We start from the raw sequence: 22,970 nt of genomic DNA, 5'->3' as shown, positions 1-22,970 counted from the left end.
TTTTTTTTAGATCCTGTGGGAATTTTTCTTCTCTTTAAATGTAATATTTAAAAGGTTTGGACGTAATGATATTTGTCATTATGAAATGGTGTTTGTGTTGTTTGCAGGTCTGATCATTGATGCCTTCGGTGAGCTGAGAGATCAGCAGGAGCAGGTCCGAGAGGACATGGAGGTACAACTACCAATTTTATGCTTGACGAAATAGTTCACCCAAAAATTTTAATTTGCTGAAAATCTATAGTGCATGGGTGCCATTAAAAACAAACAGCTGATAAAAACATCACAATAATTCGCAAGTAATCCACATGACTCCATTCCAACAATTAACATCTTGTGAAGTGAAAAGCTGTATGAAACAAATCCATCAATAAGCCGTTTTAACATTAAACAGTCTCTTTGAGCCAAAATATAAGTCCATTATCCATAATACCACTATTGCTTTAATACTTCACGCAAGCACACAAAATCTACAGTACATGTGAATCTTTTGCAGTGGCTACCCAGCCCTAAAAGGAACATAGAAACAAAACAAACTATGATTGGTCAATGATCATAGTCTCTATGGTCAAAATAATGTGTACTAGAATCTTGGCAGAAGTAGTAGGTCATTCAGGGACTTTTCGGCTGTTATTTTATGAATACAACGAATTTGGAAATACTACTTATTTCACACCATTTTCACCGACTGTATAGCAGGGAAGTAGTCATGTTCATACGCAGAGATCAACTTTACCTAGCTTTCTGGCGAGATTTTCTACATATTGTTGCTTTGTGTGACCAGTGGTTGACCTGAAAGAGAAAACTCACTGTAGAAGATGTTTTTTGCTAATGTGTGCCATAGCACCCCTTGTGGCAATTGCTGAGAGTGCAGTGCATACTTGTGTTCATCATTAGGCACATTACGAAAAATGTATTAATTCATTTTATTTTTTTTATTTTTTTTTGTTCAAAGACTAAGTGTTTCATCTGTGGAATTGGAAGCGACTACTTTGACTCGACTCCGCATGGCTTCGAGACGCATACGTTGGAGGAGCACAATTTAGCCAACTACATGTAAGTGAAATACTTTTGTTTATTCAGAAATGGTGAGAGATTATATTTTGTTTCCTCACTTTGAAATCATGTATTATTATTATTATTTTTTTGTCATGTAGGTTCTTCCTGATGTATTTAATCAATAAAGACGAAACAGAACACACTGGACAGGTCAGTGTTTTATTTTTAACTCTGTCCAAAACCAAATAAAGATTCAATTAAAAATGTAATTTTTTTCAGGGTTCTTTGATGAACAGAAAGTTAACTGCTTTTATCATTACCTCATAATGGCAATTATATATATATATATATATATATATGTATATATATATATATATATATATATATATATATATATATATATATATATATATATATATATATATATATATATATATATATATATATATATATATATATAATAAACAAGCTTAATTTTCTCAACATTTTACTGAATTTGCAATGTATTCATGTTATTTTCTCTCTTTCTAGGAGTCATATGTATGGAAAATGTACCAGGAGCGATGCTGGGACTTCTTCCCAGCTGGTGACTGTTTCAGGAAGCAGTATGAGGATCAACTTGGCTAATTCTACAGCCTTGAAAAGTGTGTGGTTGTGTATCATTTCAGGAATGTGGGTCAAAAAGAGGAAATTGTGAAAAATAGGCAAAAGAAGGAAACAAGAGATAAATGACCGAGTCTAGCCTTGATTTGACTCTCACAACCCTCAGCCTCTTAAGCCAACACATCACACAGACCACACAAACTCACTCATAATATTTAAAACCTTTGATTTCCCCGTGTTTGACTAAACAAGAGAAAAAGAGCTAAGACTAAGCATCGAAAGAAAGTATTTTAAACTGTATATATACACATTACATGGCCTTTACCTTTTAAATCAAATCAAGTCAAAATTAACAAATACTTCTAAACAAAGCCTTCCTTTCCTCTCTTTTTTTGTCTTTGTCACTATGAATCTGAAATATCTCAGTGCCTAATGTTGAATCTTAACAGTACAGTGAGGATTTATGTATGATTGTATTGATAGCGATCTTTTTATGTGTAGATTAGCTGTCTAGATCTTATAATTTTAGACTATAAGAATATAGTTTTGTTTATGTTTATTTATTCATGTATACCACAGAAATATAGCCATACGAGTGGTAGCATCTTGCTCTGAGACTTATATATAGAGCATTTTGACAAATATCAAGCCAGGCTTTTTCCCTGGCATGTCGAGCGAATGTGAGAAAATGAGAATTGTGTGCAACTGAAATATCTCAACACCATTTTAATCTTGAGAGGAAAGTGTTATAACCCCAATATTTCTCTCCCGCCTCTGTTTCAAGTTTAAGATTCAAATGATCTCATGAGAAATTTTAACTTTGTAAAAATGTGAAACCACCTGTTTTGCACTCTAGAGTCTTATAATAGGATGCTGTATCCTTGCCTAGCACACACTTCAATGGTGTCCTGCTAGAAAATGGTGTATTACAAATATAGAGAGGTGGAGAGAGTTTGAGTTTGCTTTTACTCTTATTATGGGAAAGAAGCACTATCATGACTATGTGCACAGTATTATTTATGTTGCTATAGTGTCATTTAAGACCTTGACATGAACTGCGTTGTTCAGCAACTTAATTTATCAATTTAAATACATAGATGATATATTTTTGTTGGGAGTTCTAAATAATTAAGATACTCTGTACTCATTATGTCACAAGTGAGTATTTATTATGTACCATTTGGGGTGTGTGTGTGTGGGGTGGGGGCTATAGGTCAGAATTTATTAGAAAAGTGGAAAGGCAATGTGAGTTAGATAAAGTTAACATAGAGGTAATGTGGTTTTGTCTTTTAGATTTGTATTCTTCTTTTTGGTGAAATCTCACACTTAATTTTTTTGTTGAATATAGATTAATTATGTAGCCGTAGGTCTCTGATATTTGTGCATCAGACATCTCCCAGCGACTGAAACAAACTCACAAGTTCATGTTCCACCTTGTGCGTTCTGCTGACATTTTGTGACAGCACATTAAGAGTGTGTGTTTAAGGTCTTTTAGTGTGTTTTGCTTTGAGAGCTTACAGAGGGCAGAAATCAACTATCTTCTCTGGATCTGTGTATTAGGCTGAATCCTGTGTTTCAGTGAACATTAAACAGATTCCAATATTTTAACATTGCTGTCTAAACTCTTTTGTTTGCTATGAAATATTCTTTCTGTTTTTGTGTCATTTGTGCTTGATTAATGCCTGTATGTTCTTATATGTTCCTATAAGTCTTTTTCTATATATCTTCAACAATTGAAACAACTGAAATTAATAAGCATGTACTGTCAATATGAAATACTACAGGTATTTTGCATAAGTATATGGATAGGTATAGTATCAATAAATAACCCAGTAGGTGACAACAAGTGACTGTCACAATGAATGAGTCATTGAATCAGTTTAAACCAATTCAATTAAACATACTAATCTGCTCAGGAACAAATGGTATGACTGTGTTTATAAGCAAGTCATTGAATAATTCACTCAACCAATTTTTTTGAACAAAATAAGTTGCTGAGTTCTGAACCACATACTAGCATACGGTCACGCCCCTGGATTCATTATATTGTGTTTTCCCTCCACATGTGTTCCGTGTCCCTGTTTATTAGTTATTCTAGGCACCTTGTGCTTCCCCAATTATCCTGTCTTTATAAGCCCTAGTCCTTTCAGTTTGTGTTTGTCGGTTCTTGAACATCTTCCATGTGCTCAATGGCGCCCATTTGGATTATTAAAACTCGTTTTGTGAATTCCTTGCCTCCTCATTCCTGGCTTCCTTGTACAGTGTGACAAAAGAACTGACCTAAACAGTTTGTTTTTTTACCCTCCAATTTGTTTCTGTTTTCCTCTCAGTATTTTTCTTTCCATTGTGTCCCATGGATCCCTTCCTTCGCCCGGAATACCTCCTCCTCCTGCTTGAACAGGGGGAAAAATCACTCAGTGCCCACAACAGACTCACCAACTACCCGTACGACGCCCTCTGTGCGTTCCATCACGCCAGTTTGAACATCGCGTACAGAGCTCCGCCCCCTGCATTGTGGGCTGAGGGTGAACTGAGTATGGATCAGTGTTGGTGCCAAAACCGGGAGCGGGATCTAATTGATTGGGAGTCTGAACAGGAGATTGAACTGCCTCATCTACTCTCTCCATTGTCTCCACTGATCCAGTCCAACCTTCCAGCCCGGAATACCTCCTCCTCCTGCTGGAGCAGGAGGAAAAATCACTCAGGGCCCACAACAGACTATTCTGGGTACTAGCAAGCCTCACCAACTACCCGGACGACGTGCTCTGTGCATTCTATGACGCCAGTTTGAACATCACGCACAGAGTGCCATTGTCCGAGCATGGTCCCCGAGCAAATTTCGCCATCTTTGTGAGTGGACAATGTTGAGAAATAGATCTCCGTTTCCCCGCTGGTTCCCAGGAGTTAATTGCCAGTTCCACCCCAGACCCAGAGCCCAGCCCACCATCTCCCCGCTCTGATGACGGAGAGCCAATTCCGCCGCGATCTGTGAGCCAGAACAATACCAAATGACTAAGTGGAATCATCCCAGACGGAGTGCCCAAGTCGTCAATCCAGGTGCGAGAGCCGGCTACAGAGCACACCACAAGGGAGAAACCCCCAGATGGAGTGAGCGCAGGGAGAGGAGCTCCGCCCCCTGCATTGTGGGCTGAGGGTGAACTGAGTATGGATCAGTGTTGGTGCCAAAACAAGGAGCGGGATCTAATAGACTGGGCGTCTAAACTGGAGATTGAACCGCCTCCTCTTCTCTCTCCGTTGTCTCCGCTGATCCCGTCCAGCCTTCCTTCATCCTTGGTTCCCTTGTCTAGCCCTGAGGGGGCTTCCGGTTTTCCTGTGCCTGCTCCTAGAAAGTGCCCTCCAGTGCCTGCTCCACGAAAATGCCTGCACTCCCACCCGCTCCAGCCTCCTCCACTTCTGCCACCAACGTGGTGGGATCTGAGAGTCGCACCGTAAATGAACTGAAGAAGAAATGGTCTGACATAAAGGTGGAAGTTAAGCGGAGAACTGCTGCGCACCGACAAAGTGTGGGCAGAACAGGCGGTGGTACAGGGGCAGATGAACTCGCACCCTTTGATCAGAGAGTTGCGTCTATTGTAGGAGACACGTTAATCTCTGGAATCGTATCCGTTGATGTGGGAGACTCGGATATACTACAGGACTGCCAGCAAGGTGACTAATTTAAAATTTATTTTCTTAACTTTGATACATAGCCTACCAGCCACCATTTAATTTTAAAATGCAATGTAGTAATGTACCCATTAATAAGGAACAGACTCAAATACAGTTAACATGTGCCTATGTTTATTTGGACTTAGGAACCGCAGGAACAACAGCAGAAACGTCCACTGGCACGCACTCAGAGTCCGCACCACCCGAGCAGCCAGAGCCCATTCAGTCCAGCGTCTCCGGTGTCTCTAATGCTCCCCCGAGTGCTGAACCCCATCCATCTGGTCGCGTCTTGACTCATGCTGTTCTGGAGTCACAGCAACAAATTGTTAGGGCCATTGAAGAAATGAAAAGTCACTTAAAAAATGTCACTGACGCACTTACAGAAATAAGCCATTCATTAAAAGAATTGGTCAAAAAATAAACTTTTTGTCTGAGTACCATTTATATTGTCGCAATTACACGTTGACGGGCCTGAATGGCTTGTTGATTGTGCTGCACATATACTGGTCCTGGGTCAGGGTCATCTAGCGGTGCCCCCACCTCACCAAGGTGTATGTCATGCCTGTGCGCAACATTGTGCAGCACTCCACAGGCCAGTATGATGCGGCAAACCTTGTCAGGGCGGTATAACAGCATCCCCCCGGTCCTGTCAAGGCAGCGCCACCGACTCCACAACTGACCGAGTGCGAGAATGGGCATCATTCTATCTGCGCTCTCGGTCAGTTTGTGGGTTGGTGAGGGGGGTTAACAGCCACATCTTTAGTGGATAACCACTGTCTCCTGATGGGCAGTTGAATAATTACACACACAAACATTAAACTTTTAGATAGAACCATACATTTAAATGCATAACTTACCAAGTAGCCACCCATCGCGCACCCTGCCAGCTTGGAGTCTCATCCCAACCATGCTGTTTGTGAGGATAAATGAATCATGGGTTGACCCAGGCCACCTTGCCACAATATTTGTTAGGCGCATTTGTGCATCACATATAATCTGCACATTTATTGAATGAAAATGTTTCCGATTCACATATGCAAATTCTTCAGATGGCGCCTTTATAGCAATATGTGTGCAGTCGATCGCTCCGATTACATTATGAAAACCGGCTATCGCTGCAAATTGCGCTTTAATGTTTGGCTGGTCACCTGCATCGTATGGGAACGTTATGTACCGGGTAGACAAGCGGATGATCCCGTCCCATACAGCTGGCATTGCATACAGTGGCTCCTCACTGTCTCTCTTTCCAAATTCGGACCCAACTCAGCGCAGAGCTCCAAGAGTATAGCCCTTGGAAATCTGAAACGGCTGATAAGCCAGTCATCATCGTGGGCCAGAAAATCATTGTGGTCCCTAAAAACTCGTTCTCTCCGGATTCGTCCATTGAAAATGTCCTCTAATAAAGCCAACACTGCCATTGCTAGACGGGTTGTAGGCTATCAATTTGCACATGCTTTATATATGTTACTTAATTGCATAATTAATAGAATATTTTAATAAGACTCGTGTGACAATAATATGTCAAATAATTTATCAATTACAAATTATAAGCAATCTGACAGCTGGTGGTGCGATAGAACAATTCGTAGTGTAATGTTTGCCACTTCACTTTATTGCCTCTATGAGTCGCCAACGGACAAAAATCACGACAAATGTACGTACGCCAGGCATGAAGTTTACGTGGAGGAACGCACATTCTTACGTTAATTTCACTGTTAGTACATCTGACCGTGAACGTGAAAGCTGGCGTACGCCGTGTTTTTGTGCGTACGCAGTGTTGATACATGAGGCCCCTGGTCCTTGGGTTTTAACTGTAAATTCCCCTACAGTTAATGGTGGAGGATGCACGGGCAATCGTTCTTTGGTGACATCCCAGATCAATCATCAAACCAAGGTAGGAAAGATTTTATATTTAATATTATTGGTTATTATAGGGACTTTCTGTAAGTGGAGGGGGTCGAGAGAAGGAGGAACGATAGACTCACTCAGACGTGAGGGCGTAGACACCAGCTCCGGGGTGGAGTAGGTAAATTGGTGTCACGGTACACCTGTAAATGAAGTAACCTTGTGAGTAAAAGGGGTACAAGTTCACATCGGTAGGTCTTAGGATAAGATAAATTTAAAGATGTGTACAGTTACAGGGGGTACAAGTGCACACCTATAGGTCTTAGAGAGAGACGTGAATTTTTTCTAGGTGTGCACAGTCCAGGGAGGGACAAAAACTCATTCTTAACAGGCATGTGAACCCGTAAAGGGCAGTGCTGGGTCAAGCACCGAGGGACAAGGGACACGTAGGGCCGTAAATAGGCAGTGCTGGGTCAAGCACAGAGAGCCGAAAAGCACGAGAGGCCGTAAAGGGCAGTGCATTTACGGCCGGGTAAGCCAAAGTAGGGGTATGGGAAATCCAGAGAAGAATGTAAAATGCTAGACGGGGGTTCTAGTCGTAACTCGCTCTTCCAACTCTCGACCACCCACCATTACAGATGATAATTCATATGTGCACCTATAAAAATATAGGGATATATGCAAAGGGAAAGTATTGATTGATCTGGGATGCATCAGGAACAACCCCGAAAGAGCAAAAATTTAGTTTTCATGACCCTGATTGGATTGGACCAGTATATGGAAATTCTGGAATATACTTTGCAGTTTCATCACGCAGAGGTCAAGTGCTGTTGGTAAGATCGCCGCCTCAATATCTTTTTGGTTTATGATAGAAATATGACTGACAAGTTAACTTGCTCAGCCCTGATAGAAATAATGAAACAGAAGAGAGCAAATGCTGTAAACAGTTTGGCTCTGAAGCTCTGACTTTAAAAATATTCTCTGAATTCATTGAAAGAATGGTCAGTCTGAGCTTTGATTCTGATTGGAAAGTTAAAACAAAAACTTGATTGGCTTTAAACAAAGAAAGAACCAGAGAGATAAAAAAAAATGTCTAAATGTATGTGCCGATTTGCTAAAAATAATCCCAGTAGAAAATGAGTGATGATTTAATCTGAAAAATAAATTAAATGATAGAAAAAGGTTTAAATGACAAAGAATGATATCATAAGATCTGTTCTAGTTCCTATATAATTGTTGAAAGTCCTGACAAGGCATATTGAACAGAATTCTGGGTTGGTGAAAATACGGTAGGCACACAAATTGGCAGTAGCATTTTGGAAAAACTTAGAAGCTTATGTTTTGCTTTAAAAGATAAGATTGCTTTGACTGCAATGAAGCAGTTGTTTTTATCTCATGCTGGCCCCCACCATGACTCTGGCTTAAGCAGTAAAAATACCAGAGACATGTTCTGAGTGCAAAATTTGTAATTCCTATATTTACTCATGTTTGGCCAAAAGAGTAATTTTTTTGTTGGCCTGCAAAATTGTAGCCACGCAGCATCATAAAAAAAGAGAAGAGAAAAGAAAATTATTGTTTGCTTATAAGATGATAAAGTTGTAACATAAATGGGGGTTTCAAAGTAACTTTGAAGACAGCATGCTAGCAAGACCCGAAGTAATATACCTGGGTCAGATAACAGATGACAGATTTAAAACCAATGTTGAAATTCCGAAGCCATGGCCAGAATTAAGTGAATGAATAAATACAAGTTGATGTAAAAGTAATGACAATGACTGCAAAGAACTTTGAGAAACATTTGAGTTGCGAAAATAAAGTAAAAATACAAATATAAAGATGTTTATTTTTAAAATGCATATAATTTCTGACAAGTTTTAAACTGGGCTAGAGTAAAATGATAGTACGATAAAATTATGTTAAAAATGAATGAAAATGCATTGTTACGAGTCCTGAATCCCTCAGAGTTCTCTCTCATTCAAAGTAAGCTAAAATGCCGTTATCTGAGCCTGTGTTGATAAGCTATTTATAGTACAGCACAGTGTTTCAGTCAAATCATAGGCACTGAGATGCTAAAGGACATGATAAAAAGAGTTCAGATTTAATGCATTAAGAGGGCAGTTGGTAGTTAAATGTTCAACTGCCCAATGCATTTAAGAAATAAGAGATTTTAAAAATAATGTATAACAATTTAGGAGTAGTTGTTGAAGAGACATGAGGTCTTTAAAATCATAATACAGACCCTGAGCTATAGAGGTAATAATTTTGAATAGTTAAACAGTTGTATTGCTATTTGTTCTATGACCAGTAACTTATCTGTCTTATTTTTAGTCTCCACCATCACACAGGGCCTGATGGCTGCAGCTACAGAAGCAACAGAAAATTACAACGAATGGACGGGTGTGAAAAATAAATTCACTGAGTAATCTCAGCATGATAGTTTGGAGGTATCCAATTGATTTTAATGATTAAATATTAGTTTGATTAACCTTTTTCAATGTTTTAACACTAGTAGGTGCTGTCAATGGCTCTCATGGTTCTTGAGTGCATCTTTCCTAAGCTGCAGGAAATACTGGATTCTGGAAGAAGACTTTCAAGGATGTTGCAACGGGAAAGAGTGGTTACCAGTGTGCATGAGGTGATTTCTCAATGACGGGTAAGATCCTCTTCTGGCCAATAGGGGACAACCTAAGGCAGAGGGTCACCGCCACTGGTCACCTGCCCAGAAGGAAGGTGTTATATGTGAGATGATAGTGGAGTAGCTTGATAGGCCTAGAGCATCATTAAGAGGGGAACTGTAGGAAGTACAGCAATCTGCCTCAAAAATGTGAGCTCCTCCAGACCTGATCACCAGCAACCGCATTCCTTGATTGCTTGTTGTGACAAGCGATGCAACTATGCCAGGGGATCAGACCCTGAGGAAAAGAGGCTTATTTATAAAGAGTTAATGGCAATGGGCTGTCAAGAACCATCTGAGACCATGTGATGACAGCCATTATTTTGAGACAAAATTTCTTATGTGGCTAAAATGATATTGAACTAATATGTCTATATCATAGTCTTTACTCATGCAGGTCATTAGGCATGCCATAAGATGATTACAAGATATGGTGGTGGCTAAAAATTAGGACTGCTTTTGCCGAATCAAGAGATGGTTTAGATAACAAATTAAGCATGTAAGGTAAAAATAATTTTAAAGAAATGTTCCTAGCATTATGTATTTTAAACAGTCTAAACTGAGATTTGAGATATAGAAACTTTGACATTTTTAACCTATTTGAATGATTAAGGGTTATATGTTGTAATGAATTTGATATTATAGTCTAAGTTTAAGTTTGGTGAAAACTGTCAAATAAATAAATAACTAATATTTTGCACAGTAAGAGAGAGAGAGAGTGCTTGAGTGGAGTCAGGGATGGTGCTCTGCTTCTCTTATCGGCCTGCTAAGTAAGAGTAACCAAAACAGAGCAATGATTTTAAGACCAAAACAACCCAGCTGATTTTTCTCTAAATTAAAAGCATTAATGATCAGGCAAACTTTGATACTAGATAAGAGACTAGGAACAAACTAGGTAAAACGTACAGAATTTTTTTTTTTTTTTTTTTAAGTTTAAATCCTTCCGATTTAACACCAAAAGCAAACCTTGAATATGAGATGTTAAATATTTATGTTAAGTATGTGCACGCATGAGGATGACTACTGTATATTTTGGAGGACAATTCTGTTTCTGCTTTGTGTATATTGAGTCACTAACCTCTGGAATGAGTGTTTTATCATTACAGATGTGTTAAGTGAAATTACTTTACAGAAGTCGATAATTCTGAGTGAAACGAATGAAAAGACAATGCCGAACATGGGACAAGCTTTAAGTGGATTGGTTATCCAGCTCTGTCTGCTACTGGTAATAATAACTTGTTTTGTCTTTTATAATGCTGATTTAAATCACTCTCTGGATTAATATGTTTAAGAGCAGGGGCGTAGCACCAAATTCTGGGCCCTGTATACTCTCAATGTCAGTGGGCCCCCTACACATGCCATTGTACGATGCAGGTTAGCAAAATGAAAATTCAATTTTGAATGAAATTTTTTTTTAATTATTTGAATATAAACAAGTATTGTTTAAATCTATAATCAAATCAGATTATAGTAATGACTGGTTCTTTCATTCACCACCTGAATTGATGCATTTGGCCTACTTGTGCTCAAATACCTTTAAACCTTAGGCTACATCGGGTTCGTTTGTGTACTAACATTTTGATCCATGATACTGATGCAAGTTTTAAAATTAAAAACATTTATTTTTGAACAGGAGAACACGAGACAACTGTACCCTCAGAAACCAAGCAAATAAGCTAAGCCTGCCATAATGAAAAAAAAAATGTCAACTATAAAGGAATAACCTTTCAGTTTTGTAAATTCCCATTAATTCCCTTATATTCCTGTTAACTCCCATGGAAATTTTCCAACTTTGAAAATTCCCAGAATTTTGCAACCCTATTCATTGGCTTTGATAACATCATGAATTTATTGAGCATTGACTATAGCTTTTAAGCACAGCACTGTTTGTTTCTGAAACTGGTTAATGTTGGCAACCTGACGTTAGGCCTTGCCCATAATTTACTTACAGCAACAAGCAGCCTGGGGCCCGTTCTTTGTACGACGCTAACTCAGTTAGCTGGATTTGAATGTTGACGATTTGGCATGATCTTGGATCATTTGGTTCTTCGAAGCTCATCCTGGAGCTGCTGTCATAGCAACAGGTCCGTAAGCTTAAACCTGCTCGGGAGCAGGCTTATTTCATGTAAACAGGATTAGATCGCTTCTTTTCAACCAGAACTGATACTCAAAACATGTCTGCTACCACCGCTACTTTATTACAAGAGTATCGTACTGATCCAGGGACAATAATTTAAAATAATAATCATTTAAAAATAATATAAAAATGCTGTGTAGTCCATAACAGCCTACTATAGACACAGCCAGTTTTACTCACTGAAATATTTATTTGTCATAAAATTATTACTTCATAATTGTATTAGAGTCTTACACACATGCTATACAGATAATAGAGTCGTGCATTATTTCGAGTGATGACGGCTATTATAAGAGTGGCTTGATGGAGCGCAGGAGATGCAGATAACATGATATTGACCCTTAAGAAACTTTCATTAATGCTGTCACGTAACAAATCTGTCCAAATATAAAATGAAATGAATAGATCATTTCTACATTGAAATAAAAATGTAAAGACTATTATAAATTGCGAATATAAATAATTGGGATTCATGAAAAAAGTTCTAATAAAATAAAAACATGCATCTGTTTCATGTATCTATTATAACATTTATGTAGTTTTGTTTTCTTGGCTGTTTCCTTATAAAAGTCCAGAAATTTGTCAAGTTTTTCGTCGGGTGTCATTTTAAATTATATGACGTCATTACATTGCCGTCTTGCCACCAGCCAATCGCTGCACTGCTGATCATGGTTTCGAGTATTGATACATATCCCCTTTTAAGCCAACACATGAACGCGCAATTATCTCAGATAACTCAATCCAGCGATACTAATCATACACAACAGGTGTGTTCGAAGAACCCAATTAGCCGGATCATGATTAGCACGATGATATCATCTTGGATGTGTCATTTGATCTCGGATTTAATAAGCGGCGTATGAAGAACGGGCCCCTGGTTGACAAACTAAGCTAAAGATTTAACATTAGCATACATACATTAGCAGCAGCTGTCTGGAGTTGACTACGTTAACTTTAATTGTAGGTGCATACCAAGCAAACTCAGTTCACCTTTTGGAAAGAAAGCAGTCATCAGCTGCTTCCCCTCATTCTGCCTCCTTTCTTTTTCCTTCCTGTCTTTCTTTTTTTTGAAAGCCCGATTTGGGCTTTTTTTTGCGTAGCATGATCAGGCTCCCAGGCTCTAGACCGCTCAAGACTCACTGCATTACTTGTTTTCCGCCGGCTGCCGTCTATGGGCGGACTAAACCATTTTGGGGGGAGGGGGGTCCAGAGTGTCTGGCACTGAGTTCATTCTCTCAGTTGGTGTTATCAATATATTTTGAAATGAATAATGACATCAATTGGAGGGCCCAATTAATTCGAATTAGGCTAAAAAAAAAAAAAATGTACAAAAAAAAAATAAAAAATACAAAAAATCGATGGGATTTCAAAGGGCCCTCTCCCTAGACGGGGCCCTGGGTAGTCAGGTCCACTTTTCCCCCCACTACCACGCCCATGTTTAAGAGTATTTATATGATTGGATTTGTGAAATTTAAGATTGCCGTCCAAAATGGGTTTAAAATCCATGCCTAAATTTAAATGAGGGTCTAAATTTTAACAAGTTAACACTTTGTTGTTTGATTGGTAAAGGTAAATGTTTTAGACTTGATGGCAGAAAAACAGTGACAGATTGGCTAAGTCACTAACCAAATTATCCAGAGAGCACCCTCACATAAAGAAGCCTGGTGGGAAAACAAAGGAGTGAATCCTGTTTATGTAATATAGTGCAAAAGCAAAAGCAGCCGTAAGGGTTTGTGGGTCCTCAAGGTCTGAATGACGCAATAGTTTGGTTTATGTAGAACAGAGATAAGTTGAACAAAAACGTGTGGATCTCCTGGGATAGCCCTTAATGGAGGAATACCATAACAAGAGGTTTGAATTAATTGAAATAGCACAGAATAAAAAAATTATGTTTAAACAACACAATTGTAATAGGCTCTATAGAGCTGCTTATGAACACCTGTCAAGTCAAATCAAATTAATATTTTGAACACTGACAGGGCTTTTTGATAATGTATACTGTTTCAATACAGATTTACAGAAACTGAGGATGTCTCTTTAATAAATATTTGGCCGTTTAGAACTAAGTAATAGTATTGTTCATTTAGCAATAGTATTGGGAAATCTGTCTGCTCTTTTTCAGTTTATAATAATTTTGAGTAAATAAATATCACTGCCAAATGACAAAAATGAACGAAGGGTTTTTAAGACATTGATCAGGTAGCTGACCTGTAAGCATTTCTAACTGACAAAACAGTGAGAACTAAATTGACTTTATACGAGGTATTGAGGATTTGCTTCTGAATGTGTCGTTAATATAGTCTGAGTACAGTAATATGATAATTGACAAGATTTGCATAAAAAAATAAAATAAGTAATAATAATAATAAGGCAATGAGTATGATTAACAGTAATGTCATGGTATGAAAATACATGCATGACAATAAGTGGACAGGTTAGTTGTATTTTTGAAGTTAGACACTTCGATACTTAAAATGTAATTTTGATCAAATGTTGTTAACAATGACAAGTTTAGGTTTATGGTTCATGTATGTTTAAACAGCATGTGAACTATGATGACTGCAAATGGATTCGTGGTGAAAGTAAAACTTAATAAAAGGGCTATTAAGTAATAAACTAGGAACTGCTCTATGTTTTCGAGGAAATAATGATTATTTTTATTTTTATTTTTAAAGATGGCTCAATATTGATCTTACTTATTTTTGGTTTGTTTATTTTTGTGTTGTTTATTTTTGTGTTTTTAACACCATGTTTGGAGTGAAAGGGTATAATGGATTTTCAATCCCTCTAATTGCACCATTGATCGGGAAAATGATAGATTTTCATAAAATAAGGTTATCTTTACTGGGATTTAGGTTATAAGCAATGTCTGTATTTGGTATCTGTGAGGTGACTGAGGGTCTGACATATGTCAGGAATGCAATAACAGTGGTTTTCTTTAATGATTTGTTAAATCTGGTTAATGAATATGCAGATTTAGTCTTAAGGCTGTTGGATAAATGTTTTGTTTTAGAGGGTAAGTGTGAAGTAGCTGTAGTAGGAAGATAGGTATTTACAAAGGTACGTTGATGAAAGTATATATGGATGGAGGACACTTTTACAGGTAGAGGGACACACAGAATGTTTCAGTGGAAAAGACATTACTTTTTATGTGAAGAAAGACTAGTGCAAGTGCAGATATTGTGGGATTAAGTAAGTAGATGAATGTATATGGGAAGTAAGAATGTATATGGGAAGTATTTTGTACAAAATAATGTGTTTATTACTAGAAATGTCAGACAGTACCAGAGATGTTAAGTATATGCACTTGCTTAAGTTGACCAACAGCCTGCATTATTAGCATGCATCACAACTACACCTGACCTAATTTATTAGACCAGATGTGGGGTATTGGACCCCACATTGATCTAAAACGCGGTACTGAAGGAGTGGATGCCGAGTTGCCATATCCTTCATACTGATATTAATTATATTATTACATGATTTCTTGTTTGACTATTAATCAAGTTTTGGCAAGAGTGAAATGTGTAACCTTATGTGCGTTTATGAGATATTAAAGAATCCTGTTCTACCCTGTATTTCTTTTCCTCAAGATTAATGTCCACATATTATGTGTGTGTATCCAACCGTAATGATAAGACACTCGCCAGTGCTAGAAAGCCTTGAATTTTAAAATTTTGAAAGTTCTCTGTGTATGTGTGTTAGTATCTCTCTGTGCAGGGAGAAGCTCAGACAGTCCCAGGACAAACGATCAACTGCCAGTGTCCAGCGTATCAGATATACGTCTTTGGAGAGTTTATCTAGGTTTTGGAACCAATCAGAATTTTGTTGACTTATGTATTGACACAATTAGTATCCTCTGTCAGGGTATAACTGTGGTTGGTTTTGAGTTGTACGGGGGGCGGCCTACGAACTCCGTCGAGAGTATTGAAGCTGACTTCTGCTGATGAAATTGCAAACTATTTTCTTCAAGTAAAATTATTATTATTAATTGAACTCATCTTTGACTCCTGGTCTTCATTGCGACATATCTGGTCCTTGGGTTTTAACGGTAAATTCCCCTACACTAGAAAAGGCAGTATCCTCACAATTATGTATCCTTTGAAGATACATAATTGGTATCTGTGAGGCTTTGTACAGAGACTGCTCTCATCAAAGTTACGAATAACCTGCTCTTATCATCTGATCGTGGTTGTATCTCTCTATTAGTGCTACTGCATCTTAGTGCTGTGTTCAACTCTATCGACCATTCTTTTGAATAGACTGGAAAGTTATGTTGGCATTAGTGGAATTGCATTGGCATGGTTTAAGTCATACTTATCTGACCTTCATCAATTCGTAGCAGTGAATGATGAGGTATCATATCGTTCACAAGTGCCCGTAGCTTTCAAATATTGTTGATTTGATTGAACAGATACGATTTGAACTGAACTGAGCTGGATTATGACATCAACTGACTTTGACCAATGACAAAGCCTCCGTGTGGCCAGAGCAGACCACCCTACACGAGAGTACAGCTCACAGTGGTGGCTGCGAGCTTTACAATTAGTGATAAATCTCAGCGATGCATGATAGGCTGCGTCAATCATTTGAAGGCATTGAGCAGATGAATGCATATATAATATATCACCATAGTCCAGCACAGATAAAAAAGTTGATGCCACTAGCCGTTTTTTAACATTAAAAGAAAAACACAGCTTATTTCGAAAGTAAAAACCCAATTTTAGCCTCAACTTTCTCACTAGACAGTGAACATGAGGCTTAAATGATAGGCAATCATCAATAACAATACCAAGATACTTATAAGTTGTAACAGTCTGTATTTCACGTCCGTCAAGAGTAATCACTGAGGGAACATTCAGTGGTCTATTCCGAGGGCCCGTGAAGAGCATACATTTGGTTTTTTCTGCATTGAGCACAAGTTTCAGCTGTAGCAACGTGTTTTGGACCACAGTGAAGGCATTCTGTAAATGTGCAATGGCTTGTTTAAGAGAGGGTGCACAACAGTAAATAACTGTGTCATCTGCATAAAAATGAAAGTTTGCATCAGACACATGTTGACTAAGGTTATTTATATAAATAGTAAATAAAAGAGGGCCTAACACAGAGCCTTGTTGAACCCCTTTAAGGATTGGTAAGATACCAGATTGAACACCATCATACTTAATGCACTGGGTTCTGTCACTAAGATAGTTTGAGAACCAAGAGACAGTATTCTCTGAAAACCCCGAATTAAGAAGCCTAATCTTTAAAACATTATGATCAACCGTGTCAAAAGCTTTTGACAAATCAATAAAAAGTGATGCACAGTGTTGCTTCTTGTCACAAGCAACAGAGATGTCATTTATCACCTTCATTGCAGCTGTGATAGTACTATGTTTTTTTTCTAAAACCTGACTGAACTGGGGATAAAATGTCCTGTACATGCAAGAAATCTTTCATCTGATCACTCACCAGGGATTCAAGCGTTTTGGCCAAAACAGACAAATTAGAAATTGGCCTGTAATTATTTAAATTTGACGGGTCACCCCCTTTCAATAATGGACAAACAAATGCAGATTTCCATATATTGGGAATAGTATTGCTCTCTAAAGTAAGATTAAAAAGATACGTTAGAGGCTGTGCTACACAATCAGCAGCTATTTTTAAGAAGTAGGGCTCTATAAGATCAGGTCCTGGAGGTTTTTCAGGAGCCAGACCTTTTAGGGCTTTTTGAACGTCAGCCACTAAGAATGGAGTGAGATTGAAGACACCTGTAGAGACTGGTACATCTGTACAAGATGTCACAGTGTAAGGACAAGCAGTGTCAAACAAAGAACCAGACTGAATAAAATGCTCATTAAAATGGTTCAATATCTCCAGCTTGTCATGAACTACTACAGATTCTTTCATAATAAAAGAAGGAACATTAATACTATCTTTGTTTAAAGAAAGTAATTTTAGAGCCTTCCAAAATTTTCTGGGATCATTTAAGGTATTAGTAGTGGCTGACAGATAAAAGTCAGTCTTTAACATTGTCATCCCGTCAGACTGATCTCTAAACTAGCTGACTTAGGCCTTTCCCAACCTATATCTCACTGAATCAACGACTTTAATACTAACCGCCCCCAGACAGTTAGACTAGGCCCCCACCTCTCCTCCAACCTCACACTCAGCACTGGCGCCCCGCAGGGCTGTGTGCTGAGCCCCCTTCTCTACACCCTCTACACACATGACTATACTCCCACCCACCCCACCAACACCATCAACACCATTTGCAGACGACAGCTGTCACTCATTATACACTCCCTATATATTGGCTTGTCTCACGTCTTGTGTTTGTGAGAACGTTGTTTCATGTCTGATCTCTGTTTCTTGCTTCTGTGTTGTTTGCGTTGGATGTTCGTGTCTTCCCCCGGAACCTCATCCACTCTCCGCACTTCCACAAAGCATCACGACTTACCTTCGGCTCGATTCCCCGCAGTTCCTGTGCCATCCTCTCCTGCTGCCTTCTCACCGTCACCATCCGGATTCCTCACCGCCTCACCGCCGTCTTGGATTGTCGTCTTCCCAGCATCGTGTTGTACCCTTTGTCTGTTTCATATTCATTAAACTGTTTAACTCGCACTTGTTTCCAGCTCCTCCTTCACCCAGTCGTCACAGAACGTTCTCACCATCATGGAAGCAGTGAGCACCAACACTCTAGCTGACTTCATGCACCACAGTGTCAAACGCATGGATCAGCAGCAGGAGAGTATCTCTAACACCGGACGCGCTATCCAAGCGCTGGTGGCACAGGTGTCCGAGCTCACCCAGCAGATCCATCAGCTCACTTCTCCCACTGCGCCCATCGCACCACCTGCGCCGCCCGTCCCCCGGGAGACCCCCCCAGGACCACTTCCGGTGCCAGAAAACTACTGCGGTGAGCCAGCTTTCTGCAGAACTTTTCTAAATAAATGTTCCATGCACTTTGCCTTGCAGCCCCGCACCTTCGCCACTGAGGAATCTAAAGTGGCGTTCACGCTCACTCTACTGTCGAGCAAGGCAGCCCTATGGGGGACGGCGGTGTGGGAAAATCAACATCCGTGTTGCGCCTCGTTCCACTCCCTCTCGGAGGAAATGAGGAGGGTATTCGATCGAGCCATGGCCGGCAGGGAAGCCGCTCACCAGCTCTCAGACTTACATCAGGGAACCTCTTCGGTCACGGATTACTCCATTCAGTTCCGCACCCTGGCAGCCGCGTGCCAGTGGAACGAGGCGGCGCAGTGGGATCGTTTCCTGCATGGGCTGGCCGACCATGTTCAAAAGGAGATCTACCTCCTTGAGCTGCCCCCCACGCTTAAAGGTCTTATTGACTTAGTCTTACGAGTTGATGCCCGGATTAATCGCCTGGGTCGTCAGACCAGTCCTAAGCGCCATACCATCTCTCCGGACAGGGGGCGCTCGAGTAGAGAGAACACGGTCGGTCCCGTCCACGACCACGAACCCATACAGGTGGGTAGAGCTCGGCTGTCCCGGAGGGAGAGAAAATGGCGGAGGTCCCAAGGACTATGCCTGTACTGTGGAGGCTCAGGTCATACCATCTTCACCTGCCCGGTAAAAAAGCCAGCCCGGTAGTAAACTTGAGGCTACTATCGGGTGGGCTCTCCACTGGGAAGTCCTCAGCAACATCATCGACTCTCCTTCCGGTGAAACTGCGGTGGGAGAATTACACTCACGACTGTCACGCCCTTCTGGACTCCGGAGCCGAAGGTAATTTCATCGACTCACTCCTTGCACGTCACCTGAGCATTCCTGTCCTGCCTGTGTCTCTTCCCATCCATGTCACCGCACTCAACGGCCAGGAACTGCCTCACGTCACACACTACACAGAACCCATTACTCTGCTCACCTCTGGCAATCATTGTGAAACCATATCCTTTTTCCTCATGGACTCCCCTGTAGCTCTCATTGTGTTAGGTCACCCCTGGTTAATAAAACGTAATCCACGAGTGAAGTGGGGTTCCAACACAGTCACATTGTGGAGTGAAAGTTGTCATGAGTCTTGTCTGGTTTCTGCTTGTCCTGTTGTCCCTGTTTCTGTCTTTCAGAAGGAGAACATGGTTTTGCCAAACGTGCCCGCAGAGTATCGGGACCTGAAGAAGGTGTTCAGTAAGCTCCGTGCTGCTTCTCTTCCTCCGCATCGTCCCTACGACTGTGCCATAGATTTAGTGCCAGGTAAGTCTCCGCCTAAAGGCAAGTTATACTCTCTTTCTATTCCTGAGAGGGAGGCCATGGAGAAATACATTTCTGATACCTTAGCATCTGGGTTCAACCGTCCTTCCTCTTCTCCAGCGGGGGCGGGATTCTTTTTTGTGGGTAAGAAGGATGGTTCTCTGCGACCTTGTATTGATTACCGAGAGCTGAACAACATTACGATAAAGAACACTTATCCGTTACCACTCATGTCTTCAGCTTTCGAGAGGTTACATGGAGCATCCGTATTCACAAAATTGAATATTGGGCAATATGAGCAAAAATTCATATCTCTGTATTTTTTAGCTGATTTGCGGTATACTATATATATATATATATAGCCTATATATCTTGGTATTTTGTATTTGGATTAAACAAATAAAGTGAATGTAAGCATGTAGGCATATATTATGTGCAAAAAGGGTTAAAGTCACATTACATTTAACATTGTAATCTAAAAAAAACATATTAAAGCATAAGTTAAAGTTACTAAACTAAAAATTAAAACAATAAAAATCACAGACTAATTGAGTAAAAAGGCTATTATGATTAAACCATTACACTTGTGCTATCATACAAATACACTTACTTGTAGGTTTAAAATTCTACATGTCACATTTATTGTCCAGCTACAAGTATTTCATCAAAATGTATACTATAGTCAGAGTTATTGCGCTCATATTTCATTGAGCGCGGTCTGTTTGGAGCGCATGCGCGCGGCGGCGCTCTTTCTAAATGAAGTCTGTGGAGTTTAGCTGAGAATCGCTAAAATTTTCTATTGGATTTTAACATTTACAGAATATACATGTGCGATGTAAGTCAAGCATTAAGGAAAACAGCACATCTCTAACACATTAAACAGCACGTCTCTGTCAGCCTCACACGCAGCCTTTCTGTCAGAGCTTCTAACGGGGCGAGCGCGAGTCGCTTTGAACTGAAACTATAAACTATAGGCTACTAGGTGAGAAATAAAACGTAGAAATTATTTAAATGCAAAACAAACAAAAAACGCTATGATTGGTTGAACTTTTCACCTTTATCTGTTGCTTGTTTTGAATACTGCGCGTGGACAGAGGCGTCACTAGATTTTTGCGTAGTTTAGAGTTACAAATCGTACCAGCGTACTTTGAGGTCAAAATGCGTAGCCGGTAGCTACGCAAAATGCATAAAGGTTGGCAGGTATGCGTAGAATGCGTTCAAGTCAAGTAAAGTTTTTGGGAAAAGCGCGTGGAATTGCGGCGAGCGTTTGTAACCTTGCACATACAGTTCCTTCTCAAAAAATTAGCATATTGTGATAAAGTTCATTATTTTCCATAATGTAATGATAAAAATTTAACTTTCATATATTTTAGATTCATTGCACACCAACTGAAATATTTCTGGTCTTTTATTGTTTTAATACTGATGATTTTGGCATACAGCTCATGAAAACCCAAAATTCCTATCTCAAAAAATTAGCATATTTCATCCGACCAATAAAAGAAAAGTGTTTTTAATACAAAAAAAGTCAACCTTCAAATAATTATGTTCAGTTATGCAATCAATACTTGGTCGGGAATCCTTTTGCAGAAATGACTGCTTCAATGCGGCGTAGCATAAAGGCAATCAGCCTGTGGCACTGCTGAGGTGTTATGGAGGCCCAGGATGCTTCGATAGCGGCCTTGAGCTCATCCAGAGTGTTGGGTCTTGCGTCTCTCAACTTTCTCTTCACAGTATCCCACAGATTCTCTATGGGGTTCAGGTCAGGAGAGTTTGCAGGCCAATTGAGCACAGTAATACCATGGTCAGTAAACCATTTACCAGTGGTTTTGGCACTGTGAGCAGGTGCCAGGTTGTGCTGAAAAACGAAATCTTCATCTCCATAAAGTTTTTCAGCAGATGGAAGCATGAAGTGCTCCAAAATCTCCTGATAACTAGCTGCATTGACCCTGCCCTTGATAAAACACAGTGGACCAACACCAGCAGCTGACATGGCACCCCAAACCATCACTGACTGTGGGTACTTGACACTGGACTTCAGGCATTTTGGCATTTCCTTCTCCCCAGTCTTCCTCCAGACTCTGGCACCTTGATTTCCGAATGACATGCAAAATTTGCTTTCATCCGAAAAAAGTACTTTGGACCACTGAGCAACAGTCCAGTGCTGCTTCTCTGTAGCCCAAAGTGGCTTGACCTGGGGAATGCGGCACCTGTAGCCCATTTCCTGCACACGCCTGTGCACGGTGGCTCTGGATGTTTCTACTCCAGACTCAGTCCACTGCTTCCGCAGGTCCCCCAAGGTCTGGAATCGGTCTTTCTCCACAATCTTCCTCAGGGTCCGGTAACCTTTTCTCGTTGTGCAGCATTTTTTGCCACACTTTTTCCTTCCCACAGACTTCCCACTGAGGTGCCTTGATACAGCACTCTGGGAACAGCCCCTCATCGTTCAGAAATTTCTTTCTGTGTCTTACCGGAGTGACATGACGACATGAATCAGAGGCACAAAAACGTTGACAAGCGGTGAGCGGTCATTATGTTTACCGATACCCGAACCCACCCCCCAACCCCCGAACTTTTTTTTTTTTTTTTTTTGCATGATTTACGAGAGCATCATTTTCAGGTCGGAAAAGCCGGATTTTTTTCCTTTTTTTTATCAAGCATTAAAACTGTTTTGTGCAGGCAAAAATAGCTGGACGCAGATGAGACTGGAAGTCAGACCCATAGAATTTACAAATGGTCACGCCCATTTTTACGACAAGAAAAAGGTAGATAGATTTAAGTAATTAAATATCATATAAATTAACTACATCCTCAACATATGAAGTTTTCCACATGCACATATTTTGGGGTGTG

At 39.9% G+C, this 22,970-nt stretch overlaps 1 protein-coding gene across 7 annotated transcripts in view; it reads left to right on the top strand.

Annotated features, from left to right (window-relative positions):
• The window catches only part of LOC132156022 (ryanodine receptor 1-like), a 113,963-nt gene extending 111,473 nt beyond the window's left edge, over positions 1–2,490 (top strand). For all 7 annotated transcript variants that reach the window (XM_059564829.1, XM_059564827.1, XM_059564825.1 and 4 more), the window contains 4 exons: positions 108–172; positions 953–1,053; positions 1,155–1,206; positions 1,528–2,490. In XM_059564829.1, coding sequence (XP_059420812.1) covers positions 108–172; positions 953–1,053; positions 1,155–1,206; positions 1,528–1,623 — 314 coding nt within the window. In that variant the 3' untranslated portion in view covers positions 1,624–2,490. The remainder of the gene's footprint in view (positions 1–107; positions 173–952; positions 1,054–1,154; positions 1,207–1,527) is intronic.
• Positions 2,491–22,970: the final 20,480 nt, after the last annotated feature.

This window comes from Carassius carassius, chromosome 13, assembly GCF_963082965.1.
Source record: "Carassius carassius chromosome 13, fCarCar2.1, whole genome shotgun sequence".
NCBI classification, from domain to species: Eukaryota; Metazoa; Chordata; class Actinopteri; order Cypriniformes; family Cyprinidae; genus Carassius; species Carassius carassius.
The sequence above is the reverse complement of the archived record's forward strand: the minus strand, read 5'-3'. Positions and strand labels throughout refer to the sequence as shown.